At 37.9% G+C, this 19,700-nt stretch overlaps 1 protein-coding gene across 1 annotated transcript in view; it reads right to left on the bottom strand.

Moving 5' to 3' along the window:
• Positions 1-19,448, bottom strand: part of CENPC (centromere protein C) — a 52,807-nt gene extending 33,359 nt beyond the window's left edge. Inside the window, exons 1-8 of the mRNA XM_084889916.1 lie at positions 19,217-19,448; positions 16,593-16,639; positions 15,411-15,481; positions 14,610-14,704; positions 13,087-13,192; positions 7,057-7,339; positions 5,774-5,989; positions 879-1,474 (exon numbers count right to left, since the gene is read on the bottom strand). Coding sequence (XP_084746042.1) covers positions 879-1,474; positions 5,774-5,989; positions 7,057-7,339; positions 13,087-13,192; positions 14,610-14,704; positions 15,411-15,481; positions 16,593-16,639; positions 19,217-19,234 — 1,432 coding nt within the window. The 5' untranslated portion in view covers positions 19,235-19,448. The remainder of the gene's footprint in view (positions 1-878; positions 1,475-5,773; positions 5,990-7,056; positions 7,340-13,086; positions 13,193-14,609; positions 14,705-15,410; positions 15,482-16,592; positions 16,640-19,216) is intronic.
• Between the last annotated feature and the right edge of the window lie 252 nt (positions 19,449-19,700).

Genomic DNA, 19,700 nt, shown 5'->3' with positions numbered 1-19,700 from the left:
GTTTGACAGGGATCTCAGGCCACTCACCCCACTCACAGGGCTTGATGGGAGACCTCAGGCTGCACACACACACACACACACACACACACACACACACACACGGCCTCAGCGCTAGGCCAGAGGACCAGAGACTGTGTCCACCATCTGGCAGGGCTTGACAGGGTTGACAGGGACCTCAAGGCATGCCCCGTGCCCCAGCCTGGGCTGGGAGACCTCAGGCCACACACCCCACCCCAGCGCCAGGCCAGGCAACCTGAGACCATCCCCCTACCCTGTTGGGTTTGACAGGGGTGAGGCTGGCTGGGGCTGGATCAAGACCAATAGGGTTGGTGCTGGCCAGGTCTGGGTCTCACGCGATTTCGAGGTGCACATGGGTGGGCAGGGACTTGACTCTGGTTCCTGTGACGCACCCCAGATTCTGACAGGAAGAAGATTTTCATATATCGAATACATTTTACTAATTTTCTTTCAACTCTTAGACTTGTATTACAAAGAAAGGGCAAATAGCAATTTAAAAATATTTCCTCTAATTAATTCCCTTTTAATGTGCATGAATTTTGTACACTGGGTCACTAGTATTTAAATAAACCTCAAGAATATATGATGCTGTTTTATTTGAGTTCTTGTAACTATCTGGTATACAAGTCTTTCCCTCTCACACTTCCTTTATTTGTGCTCACCATGTTAGAAGTTACACAAAATTCAAGCCAGTTGTAACTAAATTACATGTAAAATAAACAGATTCTATAAAACAGACTATCGGCTTTTAAGGCTCTTTGTAGATTTAGGTTTACTTTGCCTATTTTCCAAAGTTAAACTGGAATATTACAAAAACACATAGAATAATGTTTGTAGTTATATTTAATATAAACACTTACCCACAGGTGGCACCCGTTTTTTGGAAATATGAGCATTTCTCTTCTCTTTACATGCTTTCATACTTTTGTCTGAATTTCTTTGTGACTTGTCTTGGGCAATAGGTGACATATTTTTATCTTTACCTTGTTCCTTATCAACCTGTTCTTCAACTTTATTGACTTTAAGTTTTCTTTTCTGTTTTTGTGTTGTAGTCCTTTTGTTTCCAGATGATTTTTCTGCATTTTTGGAATCCATTTCAGTTTTTGTAGATCTACTTTCGATCTTATCTGTCAAAGCACAATTCCTACCCAGATTTCTTTGATCCGAGGGCTGAGATTTCTCTAGTGGGTGAGCTTTTCCAGTATGTTTGTCATTTGTCAAAGTTGTAGGTGTTACATTGTGATGTTTTTCTCTTGACATCTTACTTTGAAGGAGTGCAGTTTTCTCAGTAGGGGATACTGTGCATTGTTTCCCAGGTTTAGTCTTTCTGGGTATAGTAATCCAAGAATGACTGGCAAAACTATCTGATTCATCAATTATAAATTCATCCTCTAAATTCATATCAGTTGCAGGAGATAACTGAGGTGGAGCAGTTGCTATATGCCTAAAAACAGGACTAAAAAAAGATGTTATAATGAATAATTGCTCAAAAAAAATAAATAAATAAAATAAAGCTTTACCTTAGCTCAGTGAAGAAAATAAAATAACCTATAAATAAAATATATATATCTTTTAAACAGCAGTTCACATGTCTCCTCAATTTTCTTTTACCCTTTATATTTTATATTATAGAAAGATAAAAGGAAAGATCTATGTAAGGGCCTGGCCTGCCCCCTCTCACAGTCCAGGAGCCCCAAGGGTCAGGAGACAACCTAGCAATCAGGGGAAGGCAACGACCCATCACACCTCTGCTGCTGCACTGGTTACTTGAGCCTTGGGCTGGCCCTGGATGGCTGGAGGGACAGAGGGGACTGGGGAACTCTGGAGGCAGGCCTGGCCTTGCCAAGTGCCTACTGCCCTGGCAGCGCTGAGGGGACTGGGTGCCACTATCTTGTGGCTGTGGGCACTGCCATTTTTGAGGGCAGAACATTCAATTAGCATATGCCCTCCTTATTGGCTGTGGGTGCTGCCATCTTTTGTGATGGCATGAGGGTCAATTAGCATATTCCCTCTTTATTAGAAAGGATAACATGATCACAATCATTTATAACATTAATGGGATCACAGAAATTTAGAGCTGGAAGAGAGCCTATACATCAAGTAATTTGATGCCCCTCCTACCTATTTTATATTTATTTAAAGGTTGAAATCCAGGGATGTGTAAATATAATCCAGACACATTGACTGATAGCTCAAAAATGCATCCCATTATTACATATAATGTTATATTAAATTATCTATTTGTATAGATCTGTTTAGATTTCTTCTCATCTAAATTAGGTTCCCAGAACCAATTTCAATATGATGTGGGGGTTCAGCCCACACAAACAAACAATTCCCAGACACCAGTAGCATATCTGAGAATTCAACTCAATTATGACGCTATCTATCCAGAGAAAAGTGTCAGATGCCAACATTATGGGTTCAATCTTATAAGAGTGCCCTGCCCTGATACACACACACTTCAGATGCTGCCACAATCCCATATTACCTGTGTTTCTAATCAATGAGGTACAGATTGGAGGTTCTCAACAAACCCCTCCAAGTCAGAATGCCAATTGGAAGTCCAGATTGTTACCTGCACTGCTGACCAACTGTCTATAAATGAGAGGTTCCTATAATCCCCTCTTTGGATTTAATTTGATAGAACAGCTCACAGAACTCATAAAAACTCATAAAAACATGTTACTAGATTAATGGTTTATATTGTAAAAAGATATAACTGAGGAAGAGCAAGATGGAGGAGGGGCAAGGTTTGTGGGAAGGCACTCCAGGCTTGTTCCATCTCTAAGTGTTTATGAACCAGGATGCTCTTGGCCTTTAATGGAGGTTTCCTTACAAACTTATAATTAAGTAAATCACTGGTCACGAGTGATTGGCTCATCCTCCAGCTTCTCTCCCCTCCCTGGAGGTCTGGGGTGGGGCTGAAACTTTCAACATTAATCACAAGGTAATTTACACTAGCAATAGGCTCCCATTCTCACCAATGCTTTCCAAAATTCATCTCATTAACATAACAAAAGACAACCCACCTACCCCAACTTTTAGCACAGGAAATTCCAAGAGTTCTGGGAGTTGTAAACCAAGAACTGTGACCAAGGACCAAATATAAATGAGAAATATATTTTAGTCATCTGATGACCAAATATTCATTTCTTATAAATCACAATATTGCAATATCCAAAACATGGTTATTCTGAGACACCTAAAAGTCTAATATCTAAGAAACTACTAAATTATATTACACAAAAATTCATTCCAAGTAGGAATAATTCACCCACATTTTCATGCATGTTTCAATATTGTAATCATGGTAAATAAATACATGTTGTATATCTAGAAAAATCTAGTAAGTGCATTGGGATTAAGCATTACCTCTTCCAGGTAGTTGGGAAAGCTTCCCAGAGAAGGAAGAAATTATTCAAAGGATGGTATCCCTCCAAAATTCATAAATTAAAACCTAATCCCTGCTCTACCCAGTGGATAGAGCATTGGCTCAGTGGATAGAGCATTGGCCTAGGGATTGAAGGGCCCTGGGTTCGATTCTGGTCAAGGGCACATGCCTGGGTTGCAGACTTGATCCCCAGTAGGGGCCATGCAGGAGGCAAGTGATCAATGATTCTCTCTCATCACTGATGTTTCTATTTCTCTTTCCCTCTCCCTTCCTCTATGACAGGGGTCCTCAAACTTTTTAAAGTGGGGGCCAGATCACGGTCCCTCAGAGAGCTGGAGGGCCGGACTATATGAACTACTAATTCCTACTGTAACACCTCGGCTGCACTCACTGCCCAAAAAACCTGGCGGGCCGGATCAGACTCCTCTGCGGGCCGCATGTGGCCCGCGGGCCGTAGTTTGAAGACCCCTGCTCTATAAAATCAATAAAAATATGTTAAAACAAAAACCTAATCCCCAATGTCATTGTATTTGAGAGTGGGGTCCTTGGCCATAAAGGTAAGTGGTCACGAATGAAATTAGTACCTTTATAAAAGAGGCCCCAGAAAGCCCTCTTGTCACCTGCTACCATGTAAGGTTATAGTAAGAAGATAGTCATCTTCAAACCGGGAAGCAAACTTCACAGACACCGAATCTACTCAAGCCCTGATATTTGGACTTCTCAGCCTCCAGAACTGTGAGAAATAAATTTCTGTTGTTTATAAGCCATAGTCTATGGTAGTACATTATGGCAGCCCTAATGGATTAAGACAACACTTTAAAGTGCAGAATACAGAAAGATGTCCTCTGGCTAGATGGAAAATCTAGGAAGTCTTTGTGGCATTTGATCTGGATCTTGAAGGATGGATAGGCATGGTTATGAGAAAATGCAAAGAAGACACTCAGAAGGAAGAGCAAAAGCAAAAGCAATGAAGCAAGAAAGCACCGGGAATAGCCCTGTCAGTGGTTGAGCATCGACCTATGAACCAGGAGGTCGCGGTTGGATTCCCAGCCACATGCCCTGGTTTCAGGCTTGAGCCCCAGGGTGGGGCAAGCAGGAGCAGCCAATCAATGATTCTCTTTCATCATTGCTATTTCTATCTCTCTCTTCCTCTCTGAAATAAATAAAAGTATATTTAAAAAAAGAAAAGGAAAAAGAAAGCACTAGGCCTAGTGAATAGTTACATCTGACTATAGTAATTAAACATAAAATTAAGTTTACTCATTAGTTCATTTAAAAGAACATTAAAAAAACAATTATTTTTGGGCAGATATAATTAGCCCATAAGTGTAACATATTTGTATTAGATGGGGGGGTTAACATCCATAAATAAGGTAAAAGACTCCAGAAAGAGAGATCTCTTCCCTAAAATAGAGACTGAAGAATGAATTTCATTCATTCCTCCAGTATGTTTTTATAAAACCTTCCTAACATATTCACTAGCATTCTGATATATGTCACAAGAAATGCAAAAAAAACTCTAGCATCCTAGAAAGAAGGATTTATGTCTTAATATATCATAAAAACAAACAAAAACAGATAAAATAGTTAAACTATAATGCAAGGCATGAAACTATTTTTTAAAAATACTGGAGTTGGGACTTGGAAAAAAACTAGAAACCTAGAATGAACTTTAATTAAAAAACAAATAAATAAATAAAGATAGGCATATGGCAAGGGGAAAAAAGTATGCCAAAGCAGGGAATACTACAAATATGTATGACCAAGTTGGTAGAAGGACAAACTAGGGAGAGTGAAGGCCTTATACACCAGCTTACAAATCTGAAGTTTATTCTAGACTAATGGTTCTCACCCTCACAGCCATTATATCTAGTTAACTCTAATATGCAGCCACAGATAAGCATTACTGTTTTGAAATTGTAGAACCACTGAAGGTTTTTCAGTAATCAGAACAGATTAAAATGTATTTTACAACTATTCTTTTATTAACACATATAGAAGAGAAAAAATATTTAAAACCCTTAAAAATGAAATACACAGGCATCCTGACATAATTATATTTCTAAATATTGCCTTCATTCTTTGATAACATACAAACTAGAAAATATTGATGAACAGAAGCAATGAAAGCTGAATAAATTTACTTTCCTTACAACGAATTTAATGTCTATTAAATAGTGGTTTTAGGGTGATTCACTGGTAAGAAATTACATTCTCCTTACAGATTGGGCATCACTTCAATTAACATCAGTGTCAATCAATTAAAATTCACTTCTAGTTAACATTCAGAATCCTTAGATATTGTTGTTTATAGAATGTGAAAGAAAAAATGTCTCAAAGGGAAATTTCTCAATAACTCACCTGGATTCACTTTTTCTTTTTAAAGTTTCTAAAAACAAGGCTGAAAAACTCTTTTTAGCTCGTGATTGAATTTCAGATTCTGAACCTTGCATTATTTTCTGAGGTGTTTCTGGCGGTTTTCTCTCTTCTGGTCTTTCTGATACTTCATCCTCTATATCTGATACTTTAGTCTCTGTTTCTACTTTCTTCAAAATATCTTTATCTTCAAAGTTTAACCTAAAAGGTTAAAAAGAAGGCAAGCTGAATGCTCAACAGTTTGTTGAGTTATGAGTATTTCTGAACTCCCGCACAGTGACAACACAGATCTCTTAGAAAAATTTCCACTGAGCCTTTATTTAAAATTTATAAATGATAATTTGCAACCTCTTACACTAAAAATGCAAGGCAAATCACTCAGAAAAATTAAATATGCATTTGTCAACAGAAAAAAAATTAAAAAGGTAAATCATACAGCAATAAAATATATAGCTTATAGTAATATTTCTCAAATATTTAATATGAATTTGAATCATTTGGAGAATCTTATTCAAATGCAGATTCTCAAATTACGTCGTTTTATTTAGCATCATTTCACTATGACATTGATGAGATGCCAAAGAAACTTAACTTCTGTTTATATAAATTAGCCTATGGTAAAACTGGTTTTGTTATACTTCATTTCATTTAAAGTCACAGAACTTATCAATGACAGTGATGACTTACTGTATTACTAACAAGCTTCCAGATAATGCCATTGCTCTGATCCTTAGCCACAGACCACACTTTAAATAGCAAAATCTTAGAATGTACATAAGACCCTAGACAGAAATTACACTTATTGCACAGATAGGAGCAAAAGTCCTTGAATGATCTACTTTGCTTCTTAAAGGCCAGAGGGAAAGTCCCCCAAAATGGACACGAGTTTACCATAACTCATCCTTAATAATCCTTATCCTTTGCTATACTAAAAATGATCTGATATACCCAACCTTGTAATTACAAATAATATAGAGAAATACAAATTGCTTCTCTTAGAAAGTTAGAAAGAACTTATTATCAGGGGAAAAAAGCATTTTCCCACAAACGATAGAAAAGTTATTGCCAGTTTCTCTGCTTCTCTGAAGTACACTTTAAGGCCTTCCTTATTAAATATAAATGTGATATATACTGAATATATGTTATATTCTTTTTCTAACATGTTAGTAATCCTCAAAACTGAAATATATAGAAGATTAAATTACATACTTTTGGATATAAAATGTAAAACTCTTAGTAGGATTAACATTTAAATTTTAAAAGCTCACCTTTTTTTGGTTTTAAGAGAAATCTCTGTACTTGAAGATAACACATTTGCTGATTCTTCAAAAGCGCAGGTCTCTCTCTTTTGGCCAGCAGACAAAACATCATTTTGTGGTACAGATGCTTTTGCATTCAAAAGAACCAAAGGTGAACCAACAGATAAGTAAAATTCCTCATTGGCATCATTGTGGTGATCTTTGAGTTTTTTACTTGACATTTTTCTTGAGTCAGGTGTTTTAGAACCAACATCAGCTGCCAAAATTTTCTGAGGAACCTCATGGGCTTGAACTAGAAAAAAGTTACAGGAAGATATTTAAAAACTTTAAGTAATATCAGAACCTTTTTAAAATTCATCAACAATTTCATTAAAAATAATTTTCAGAAGACTCACTGACAATTAAGTTTATAATCAAAGACCTACAAGTAAAATATATAAGTACATACTTTAAAAGTATTAATTTGTGAAATTAATGAACTAAAATATGTATTTGGTTCACATTCTGAAGTTTGAAATGACGGAAATACTAAAACAGAAAATTCATAATTTTATTGATAGTCAATTTATTCAAGATCTAAATAAATCTATACATGGCTGAAACAATATCTAAGAGAAATTAAGAAATTCAATCTTTAGGTTAAGAGTCAGTAAATTAGGGCAGTTAGATGAGCACATCTTTCTTTGTACAAGTAATACACATATATAAAATAACATTTACAGATTATATACAGATATAACAGGTATGTTTATATAAAGAGAATATTAACACATATCTTTATATATACATGTCTCTATCTTTATATACTTGAACCTTCAAATATCAATGACAAAGTAGAATGGTGAGGCAGTATTCATATTAATATATACTCTTAAGAAGCAAAGATTAAAAATTAAAAATACAAGCAAAAATGACTTTTGATTTTGGAACAAGATGGCAAAAATTCACTTTTTCCTGCATTTCATACTAAATACAACTAAATTTCCTGGTAATTATTCATCAAACAACAATAACAGAACTCTGAAAGCTAGAAGGAAGAATGCAATATGCTATTGTTCCTCAAGCCTTAAGGAACAACAGACAATGTGGTTAATCCCAGGGTTTTGTTTATATTTCATTCCCAAACTGGGCTCTAGAGAAGCCTACAATCCAGAACGGCCCAAAGAAGATGGAGTAGAGAACCTGCATTCTCTGACCAAAAGACTTAGAGAAGGAAAACACTCAGAGACATAGTGGGAAACTCAAATGCCCACTCCACAAACCAGGCCTTGCAGTGGCAGAGCAGAAAAGCCTTAGGCAGTGTCAGGCCCTACTACCCAGGTACTACGGGGCAGGGGCAGCAGAGGAGCCAAAGCCCTGGGCCAAACCAGTCCCCACCTTAACAATCAGCCACTGCTACACAGACCACTGTTAGAATTGACCCACTGGTAGTACTGACACGCCAGGTCATCCCAAACCTTACTCCCAATGAGGGCACCAATAAAGATCCCTCCCCGGCAGTTTCCAACACCAACTTCCTTGAGTAAGGACATCAGGATGCTTAAGAAAGCACCTTCACACAGCACCAGCAAGAACTGATCTGGAATACCAACATTATCAGAAAATTAAACAGACCATTATTAGGAATCTAAACACTTAACTGTCATAGGAAATAAAATCCACCTACACATTAAAGCAAAATAGGGCAACTATATGCTACAACAAAAGATTTAAATACAATCAAGTGTCTCCTTAATATAATAACCAAAATATCAAGGATACATTCAAAATGATTCATCATTCCAAAACCCAGAAGAAACACAACCTGAACAAGAAAACAGAATCAGTGGACACAGATGGACCAAAAGGAATCAGATGTTATAATTATTTAACAAGAATTTTAAAATAGCCATCATAAAAAGTGTTTTAACAATCAATTCTCTTGAAACAATTAAAGCACAAAAACCCCTATAGATATAGAAGTTATGAGAGACAGTTTTTTGGATTTTTACCATTCTTATAGGTATACAGTGGTATTTGTTATTTTAATGTAAAAATCCCTAATAACAAGAATGATGAACAAATCAAAATCACAATGCGGTACTATTTCACACCTATTAAAATGGTTATCAAAAGCAAAACAACGAAAAAGCAAACAGAAAATAACAAGTGTCAGTAAGGATGTAGAGAAAGTGGAATCCTTGTGCATTGCTGGTGGGCAACAGCATACAATAAAGACAATCTCTTCAATAAAAGGTGTTGGAAAAATTGGACAGATATATGAAAAAAATGAAACTAGACCGCCAATTTATACCATATACAAAAATAAATTCAAAATGGATAAAAGACTGAAATGTAAATAATGAGACCTTAAAAATCCTAGAAGAAACCATAGGCAGCAAAATCTCAGACATCACTCACACCAATTATATTTGCCAGTAAATCTTCTAGGGCAAGGGAAACAAAGGGAAAAAATAAACAAATAGGACTACATCAAAATAAAGTTTCTGGTCTGGCCCAGGTGGCTCACTGGTTGAATAGCAACCTATGAACCAGGAGGTCAGGTTCGATCTCTGGTCAGGGCACATGCCCGGGTTGCGGTTTCAGTTCCCAGCGGGGGGCATGCAGGAAGCAGCCGATCAATGATTCTCTCATCATGGATGTTTTTATCGTTCTCTCCCTCTCCCTTCCTCTCTGAAATCAATAAAAATATATTTTAAAAAACTAAAAAATAAAAAGTATCTGAACAGAATTTTAATCAACAAAATGAAAAGGGGTTCCACTATATGGGAGAACATTACTTGCCAATGTTACATCTGATAAGGGGTTAATTTTCAAAATATATAAAGAACTCATATAACTTAACAAAAGGAAGACAAGCAATCCAATTGAAAAAATGAACAAAATAATAGACAGTTCTCCAAAGAGAATATTCAGATGGCCAAGAGACACATGAAAAAATGCTCAGTCACTAATCATCAGAGAGATGCAAATTATAAAAAACCATGAGATATTACCTCACACCTGCCATAATGGCTACCATCAACAAATCAACAAATGACAAGTGCTAGCAAAGATGTGAAGAAAAGGGAACCCTAGTACACTTCACATTTTGTGCATGAAGCAAGGCTTTATTAATATTACATATCATGATATTCCAACACTCTATGATTAAAAAATACAAAAATATAACTAATAATTTTTAAGTAAACATTAATTTTATTAATTAAAAGAATTACTTTTATTAACTCAAACCACTTGTCATATTTCTAAAAAAGTATTATAATTTTTATATGGGCTGCTTAAAGAGGCTTTGTATTTGTTTTAACAAATGTCTATTTGCTAAATGTGGGTGACTAGTAGGTATGAAATATAAAAAATTTAAATTGTAATACTGCTGGTGGAAATGCAGACTAGTGCAGACATTATGCAAAACAATATGGAGTTTCCTCAAAAAATTAAATATGGAACTGCCATTTGACCCAGTGATCCCACTTCTAGGAATATCCTAAGATACCAGAAACACCAATCAGAAAGAATGTATGCATCTTATGTTCATACTAGTGTTATTTACAACTAGAGGCCTGGTGCACCAGTGGGGTCCCTCAGCCTGGCCTGCAGGATCGGGCGGAATCTGGCTCTCTGACATCCCCCAAGGGGCCTCAGATTGTGAGAAGGTTCAGACCAGGCTGAGGGACCCCACCGGTGCACTATCAGGGCCAGGGATGAGCCCGGGAGTTGGCCAGCCAGGGAGGGACTGCAGGAGGGCTCAGGGAGTGTCTGGCCTGTTTCACTCAGTCCTGATTGGCCAGACCCCAGCAGCAAGCTAACCTACCACTCAAAGAGTCTGCCCCCTGTGGTCAGTGCACATCATAGCAAGCAGCTGAGTGGCCTTAGCATATATCATTAGCATTTTGATTGGCTTAACGGATGGTTGGACAACTGCACACTTAGCATATTAGGCTTTTATTATATAGGATAACTAAGATCTGGAAACAGCCCAAATGCCCATCGGTATATGAGTAGATAAAAAAGCTGTGTACATTTACACCATGGAATACTATCCCATATAATTAAAGCCTAATATGCTAAGTGTCCAGTTGGCCATTCAATCAATCAAAGTGTGATATGTTAATAATATGCTAAGGGTGCTCGAACACTTGCTATGACATGCACTGACCACCAGGGAGCAGAGAGTTGACTAGTCGACCAGTTGCTATGACATGCACTGACCACCAGGGGAAAATGCTCCAATCAATAGATTAGCTTGCTGCTAGGGTCTGGCCGATCAGGACTGAGATGGGCGACATACCCTGGAGCCCTCCCACAGTCCCTCACCGGCTGGCCAACCTTCCGCATTCCTCCCCATCCCTGATCATGCACCGGCACCTGGCCTGTGCCCTCTCGCAATCCAGTCTAAGGGAACCCCCCTCCCTCCCCCAAGTACATGAATTTCAGGCCTCTAGTGAAGCAATAAAAAAGAAGGACCTCTTTGGGATAGCATGAAGGGAATTGGAGAATATTACGCTAAGTAAAATGAGCAAGTCAAAGAAAGAAAGTATATGATCTCACTCATATGTGGAATCTAATGAACAAAATAAACTGATGAACTAAATAGATCCAGAGATACAGAAGCATGGCACACAGACTGACAAATCTTAGAAGTGGGAAGAGGGAGAATTTACATGCATAATCCATGGGCACAGACAATAGTGAGGTAAAGGCATGACAGATGGAGAGAGATGCATGGAGTAGGTAGAAAAAGGGGGATATCTGTAATACTTTCAACAACAGAGATAAACAAAAAAACAACACAGTTTGGTGGTTCCTCAAAAAATGAAAAATACAACTGACACAGTAACTTCTTTTTTTGGATATATATCCTAAAGAACTGAAAGATATATCTATAGATCCCTGTTCATAGAAGCATTATTCACAATAGACAAAAGACAGAAATCACAGAAATGAATGCACCTCTCTCTCTTCCACACTCTCTAAAAATTAATGGAAAAATATCCTCAGGTGAGGATATAAATAAATAAATAAGAAAGAAAGAAAGAAAGAAAGAAAGAAAGAAAGAAAGAAAGAAAGAAAGAAAGAAATGCCATATCCTATGAAAGAGACATCTTTAAAATGCCTTTTAAAAAGTTGTCATTTTCTCATGGTGAAGGGACTGGAGTCTGTTGATGAAAACACCTTGGCGGCTACAGCAGCCAGCAGTGGCAGCAGCAGTAGGGTAATGGGGGTGGAGCCTTCTCCTGATCAGCCCAGTCACCTCCCACTGAGGGAGGCCCTACGTGGAGCAAGCCTAAGCCATCAGCTGGACATCCCCTGTGGGCTCCCGGACTGAGAGAGGAAACAGGCTGGGATAAGGGACCTCCCCCCACCCCCCCACAGCAGTGATGGCTTATCTCTGTCCCATAAAGTCTGGGGCCTGTAATCATATGAAAGCTTGCTTACTCACATGACTAACATTTGAGACTGGCTGTGGGCTAAAGGACTATTTCTGTCTTTGTATTTCTCTCTGTAAGTTGGCTAGTTTGGCCCTCCTCATTGCATGGTGTGTGGGATCCAAAGGGATAGAGGGGGAGGGGATGGTCATATCCTAAGAGAAAATTGAGAGAACCAAACAGAAGCCATAATGGCCTTTTATGACCTAACTTTGGGAAGTCACATAGTATTACACATTTGAAAATTATTAAAGCTATCCTGTATAGTCCCTATAATAATTCTTATTTAGTTAATGTCTAAAACAAAGAAATAATCTTATAAAACTTATTATTATTCATATTTTTAAAAAAAACAAATAAAATATACTTGAGAGGGAATCAAAAACAACTTCATTTCACAATTCTCCCTAAACTTGGCCATGACTTTGTCACTCAAGCCAACACATGCATCACCTGCAACGTTTCTAACTTTTTAAATCTACCTAATGTATCACAGAATCATACACCTTAAACCTATGTGATTTTATTAACAAATATCACCCCAGTAAATTCAGTAACAGATAAAAATAAACAAATCTAGGCAAATAATACCCATGGGCATGCCACCAACCTGATATGCTGACAGCTTCGCTTGGTTCTGGAGTGACCTGCAGAGAGGCTCCTTTCTTTCTTGAAGAAACTGGAACTGACTTTGAATGTGATATCTGGCAGTGAGCCTAAAAGGAATACAACATTAGATCTACATTATTAAATTACCAATTCCGATTAAACACATTTGTTTTTAAATTGGAAAGAAAGCAAGTACTTAAAAATAATAAGCAGAGCTGTATACTTAAAATTGATTCAACTTTCAAAAATTAATATATCACATTGGAAAGTACTCTCAATTCTTAAAGAAATGGATCGGCGTTCATTTCTTGCAACCAAAAGGTTATATATGCTTATTTGTTTGTAGTAAATATTATTTTTAGCATTACATGATTTTAATCTCTAATTAGTATTGTACTTTTAAATATTTTCTCTTTAATCATTAGTTTCAATAACTCTACCATTTTGTAGCTTTAAATCAACCTGTACTCTTAAGATAGATAATCAATAAAATATTAGTTTCCCCAGATAGCAATTAGATAGCTTCGGTTTTCAGAAAACATCCAAATTTGCCAACCTAGATTAGACACTTCAAAAGTTTCCCACTTTCCTGAAAAACCAAATTTAAGTATTTTTTTTTAGAAGTGAAAAATGATTGTGTTATAATTTGATCATTCAAATTCTCAAGACTCCAATTTCAAACACAGGAAAGGTCAAATCAAAGTGTTCACAAATACTTCCAAATCTTATAGAAAATCAATAGGAATGAAAGATTCCCTTTTAAAAATAAGACAACTAAAATGTACCTAACTACACTGTGTATTGCTTCACTCATTAAAATGTGAACCCTGGCCTGGCTGGTATGGCTCAGTGGTTGAAGGTTGACCTATCAATCAGGAGGTCACGGTTCAATTCCCAGCCAGGACATATGCCCAGGTTGTGGCTCGATCCCCACCCAGGGGGCCATGTAGGAGGCAGCTAATCAATGATTCTCTATCATCATTTTTATTGATTTCAGAGAGAGAGGGAGAGGGAGAGAAACATTAATAATGAAAGAGAATCATTGATTGGCTTCCTCCTGCACAAATGGGGATCAAGCCCACAACTTTGGCATATGCCCTGATCATAAATTGAACTGTGACTTTCTGGCTCATAGGTAGATGCTCAACCACTAAGCCAACAAAGCCAGGCAATTAAAATATATATATATATATATATATATATATATATATATCTATATCTATATCTATATCTATATATATATATATATATATATATATATATATTTATTGATTTTTCACAGAGAGGACGAGCGAGGGATAGAGAGTTAGAAACATCGATGAGAAAAAATCACCAATCAGCTGCCTCTTGCACACCCCCCACTGGAGACGTGCCCGCAACCAAGGTACATGCCCCTGACCAGAATCGAACCCGGGACCCTTCAGTCCACAGGCGACGCTCCATCCACTGAGCCAAACCGGTTTCGGCTAAAATATATATTTTTGAAATATATTAAACCTGTACCAGCTTTTCTTTTTGACTTACCTCTCTGCTTGGTGACTGAAGACAAGTGTCTTTTATTTTAGGTGTTGAACAAACCATTGAATTTGCAGAATTAGTGCTAAAGTCATTGGCAAGACCTAAAAAATAGTAAGAAAATTTTAAGAATGAAATACAATATAAAATCTTCTGGTTACAATTAAAAGTCTTATATGACATAAAGAAGTCTTCTGATTCTTTAAACACAATTAGCTTAAATGAAGTACAGACATTAATTTCAATATTCAAATGTAAATAGAAGGAATCAAGAGCTACAAAAGACAAATAAGATGTTAAAATATGTGCCAGATTTTTCGGGGCTTATAACGGAAGATACTTTTCCATAATCTGTGTTTATTTATTTAATTGGCCTATTTTCCTATTCCAATACCTTCTGATGCTGACAAATATTTAGAAGTTTTTGCCATAATACACCATTTCTTTAGAAACTGGTACAAATAACCAAACATTACTCCAAGCTCTCCAGTGACCACAAGAATTCTGCACATTTATTTCTATTACATGAAATACTTTCTTTTGTATATAATAATTATTTATGTATTTCCAGACTACAGGAATCAACTCTAAATTAAAGATAATGACAATTGTTTTCATTTTTGCCAGTATTATCCTCAGGATACCAGAAGGGAACATGAAGAATTGTACATGTACTAAAACTTCCTGGGAAAATATTTTGCAATATTTAAATGCTGAAACATATTTGTTGCATCTGTCATTGACAAATATGACAAATTTTTATTTTCATCCAACCAGACCCTCAAAGTCCATTTAGAAATGAAGCCTTACTTTGTTCTTCAAAACAGTCTTGTAAGAGTACCAATATGTTCTGGCCTTGCCTCATATTAATGACAGGATCCCTAATATGAAGGAAAGAAGGAAAAATGTTAATATATAATTTCCAAAATATATTTGTTATTTAAGTTGCCATCTACTTTAAAAATTCTCTATCTCGTTATTATAACTTGTTAATTTACTTTATGAGTAAAATATCAGCTTTATTACCTGAGGACAAAACAAATATTTGATAATCCAAAAGTTCCTAGAAAAACATGTGAAGTAGTATGTCATTATCTACATTAATAATTATACTCCTTGATCAGAGAGCCATGTTTAAAGCTATTTTAGGTTACTGCTGTATCAAAACAAGAACATAAACTTTTTTGAACAAATACGTCCAGCCCTGAAATGCTTTTTTAATAAGGACTCTACGATCACAAGTACTAATAGCTCCAAGTAACACTGTCTTTTCTACAAGTTCTCAAATGCACTTTCAATTCAATATCATTAGCCTTAATGGTAGTTTATGAATCAGTATAAATTTTTTAATTAAAAATTGTATTGAAGTCATTGTAATTTCACATAACAGTTGTAAGAAATAATGTAGAAAAAATCCCTTATTCATTTTGTTCCCCCCAAATTTCAAAAACATCCTATAAAACTTTAATTTACTATCACAACTGATATTGATACAATGCATCAATCTTAATTTCTCAAGTTCTACATTCGTGTGTGTATAATTAGTTCTACTCAATTTATGATATCTATAGGTTCAGACATCACCACCACAGTCAAGGTACTGAACAGTTCCATCACCACAAATATCCTTCTACTGCCCTTTTACAACAATTCCCACCTTTCTTTTAGTCCCAGTGAACAAGCTACATCTTTTTATTACCATTTAATCCATTCTACTGAGTGCCTTCTTTTCCCATGGCTATCAGTCATAATTGAGACTGCTTCTTTCAGGTCCATCATTCATTGGGTGAATTTCATTTTTCAAAGCCACTAAGTCATTGCATTGCTTCCATTACTATGTGTCTGTTAATATGAAATAACTAAAAATGACAGTACTTTATGGACATAGAAATCATTATTTTAGCTGGAGGTAATATTTTTCCTTCATTTAAAATTTCTACATTATGGGAAGAAAAGTCATCTTAAATTTTATATAAGTTTATTTATACTCACCTGGAAGATTGGCAAAATCTTCTTCTGTAGCCATTTTTGAGATGATCCTAAAAATAAAGTATATTGTCAATTTGGTTTCTTTGTTTAAATATATTCAAATACAACTTATCTTTAAAGTAATTTCACCCCCAATCTGAGCATGCCAGAAAATGTTATTCATTTATTTATCAAACAAGTACTTGTTAATTGCCTATTAGAGGAATAAAGAGGAATTCTTCTCTATTTGTTTCCAAACCTTTGCTTGTACTATTTCTTCATCCTCTGATTTACTCCATCCTCTTCCTCCTCTTCCTCCACATCCCCCCATAACTTTTCCATCATCAAAACCCTAAGTATTTGGGCATCCAATAATTAAAGTTGGTTGACTAACAATATCCACTTATCAGGGCTCTGCAGGCAGAGCCCTCTAAAATAATAATAAAGAACTAAAATGGCTTAACACAACAATGAAAACTAGAATGGAAGAGAAGACCATCTATGGACACACACATTTACAAACTTACGGAAAATAAAGGAAGCATGATAACTGAAGAAACAAAATGAAAATAGTATTAGCCTAAAACAAACTCAGAGAATACTATTTTTGAGAAGGAATGAAGCTGATAATGTCCTTTAGTAAGTGAATGGATAAACTATGGATTATTCAGCTCTTAAAAATAAATGAGCTATCAAGCCACTAAAAGACTTAAAGGAGCCAAAACCGGTTTGGCTCAGTGGTAGAGCATCGGTCTGCGGACTGAAAGGTCTCAGGTTCGATTCCAGTGAAGGGCATGTACATTGGTTGCGGGCACATCCCAGGTAGGGGGTGTGCAAGAGGCAGCTGGTCGATGTTTCTCTCTCAACGACGTTTCTGGCTCTCTATCTCTCTCCCTTCCTCTCTGTAAAAAAAAAAAATCAATAAAATATATTTTAAAAAATAAATAAATAAAAGACTTAAAGGAACTTTAAATGCATATTCCTAAGTGAAAGACACCAGTCTGAAAAGGCTTCATACTGTGTGATTCCAAGTATATGCCTTTCTGGAAAAAAGCAGAACATGGAGATAATAAACAGATCAGTGGTCATCTGGGTAACGGGGGTGGAGGATGAATAGCAAGCATAGAGAATTCATAGGGCAATGAGCATACTCTGAGTGATACCATGATAATGGACACATGTCATTCATTAGACATTTGTCCAAACCCATAGAATGTACAATACTAAGAGTGAACCCTAATGAAAACTATGGGCACTGAGTGATAATGTGTCAATGTAGGTTCATCAATTGTAAAAAAATAAAATAAAATAAAAAATGTATCACTCTGGTGGAGGAGGCTATGCATGCGTGGGGGCAAGGGGTATACTGGAAATCTCTATGTACCTTCCCAAGTTTGCTGTAAACCTAAATATATATATACTATATATATATATATATATATAAACAACTATATATATATATATATATATATATATATATAGTTGTTTTTATTTTTTTACATATTTTATAAATTTTTTTACAGAGGGGAAGGGAGAGGGATAGAGCTAGAAACATCGATGAGAGAGAATCATCCATCAGCTGCCTCCTGCACACCCCCACTGGGGATGCGCCCGCAACCAAGGTACATGCCCTTGACTGGAATCGAACCCGGGACTCTTCAAGGCTGCAGGCCGACGCTCTATCCACTGAACCAAACCAGTTGCGGCTATTGTTTTTTTTTTTATATATATATATATATTTTACTGATTTTTTCACAGGGAGGAAGAGAGGGGGATAGAGAGTTAAAACATCAATGAGAGAGAGTCATCGATCAGCTACCTCCTGCACACCCCCTACTGGGGATATGCCCGCAACCAAGGTACATGCCCTTGACCGGAATCGAACCCGGGACCCTTCAGTCCCCAAGCCGACGCTCTATCCATTGAGCCAAACCGGTCTCGGCGGCTATTGTTGTTTTTAAATGGTAAATTTTATTCTCCTTCTCTTCCTCCAATAACCTATTTCTCTATTCTATAACGTATGTGTTCACAGTAAAAAGTACACATTACACCACACGGTCATACAACTCTCTGTGCACACGACTCCCGTTATACAAATGGGAGTCAATCGATGCTGAAGATCTTCTTAAAAAGGGAAATAGAGTAGAAATAGAGACTTAGGATAGGGGGTGACACGGGTTGGGTAACACACGGTCACCAGAAGCGAAGTCGGAAACACAGAAGCGTGAGTACCAAGGTGGTTCAGAAACATGTCAACAAAGACGGTGGCTCCCTCGGGCCACTCACCGCTGCCCCTCGGAGAGCGTCCTCAACGCCAGATCGGCCGTGAACACTCTGCTTCTCCAGACCGGCCGGCTGCAGCAGGGGCACGCTTTAAAAAACCATGTACAGGACCGGGAGCCGAAAGCAGAAACGACAGAAAGTCTAGAAAGCAGACATGACAAGATTCCCCGCAGAGAAAGATGCCCTCGGAGCCGCAGTTCCAAGAAACCGCGACACGTCAATGCACTAACTGCGGCTGGGAGCAATCTTTCCGGATCGCGAACTTTTCGCGCGGCCCTTCCCTCCGAAACCCTAAACAAGTCACCGACTCCGCCGCCGCCGCCGCCGCAGGCGCGAGAGCCGCGGGCGGCCGGGCCCGCACTTACCAGCCCGGACGCAGCCATGTTCAGGCCCGGCTCTGCGCGCGCGGGGAGCAGAGGGCGGGAGCCCACCCGGGCCGACTGGAGGAAGCCCCGCTCGGCGGGAGGCCCGAGGGAAGCAGCTAGCGGCGGACCGGAGGCGCCGGCGTTAGCGGAGGCCGGAGCGGGGGCGCGCCGCGCCCATTGGCTCTGAAGCTCACAAACACGGAGCCCCGCCGTCTCCGCAGTTTGAAATGAGCTGCACATGCGCAAAACGGGCCGCGCGACCCATAGGCGGAAAGCCGTTACAGGCCCGCCCCCTCATTAGACCAGCCCGCAGTTCCGCCCTCGCAGCCCCGCCCTAACTTCCCCGTAGCCCCGCCCTATCTTGTCCCGTAGCCCCGCCCTGACTTCCCCGTAGCCCCGCCCTAACTTCCCGTAGCCCCGCCCTATATTGTCCCGTAGCCCCGCCCCTTCCCCCTCGGCTGGCCCTCCCTCCCCTCCGCGGAGG

The sequence above is a fragment of the Pipistrellus hanaki genome (genome assembly GCF_964339955.1).
Source record: "Pipistrellus hanaki genome assembly, chromosome: 1".
NCBI lineage: Eukaryota > Metazoa > Chordata > Mammalia > Chiroptera > Vespertilionidae > Pipistrellus > Pipistrellus hanaki.
Note: the sequence above shows the minus strand (reverse complement) of the source record. Positions and strands in the feature narration are given on the sequence as shown.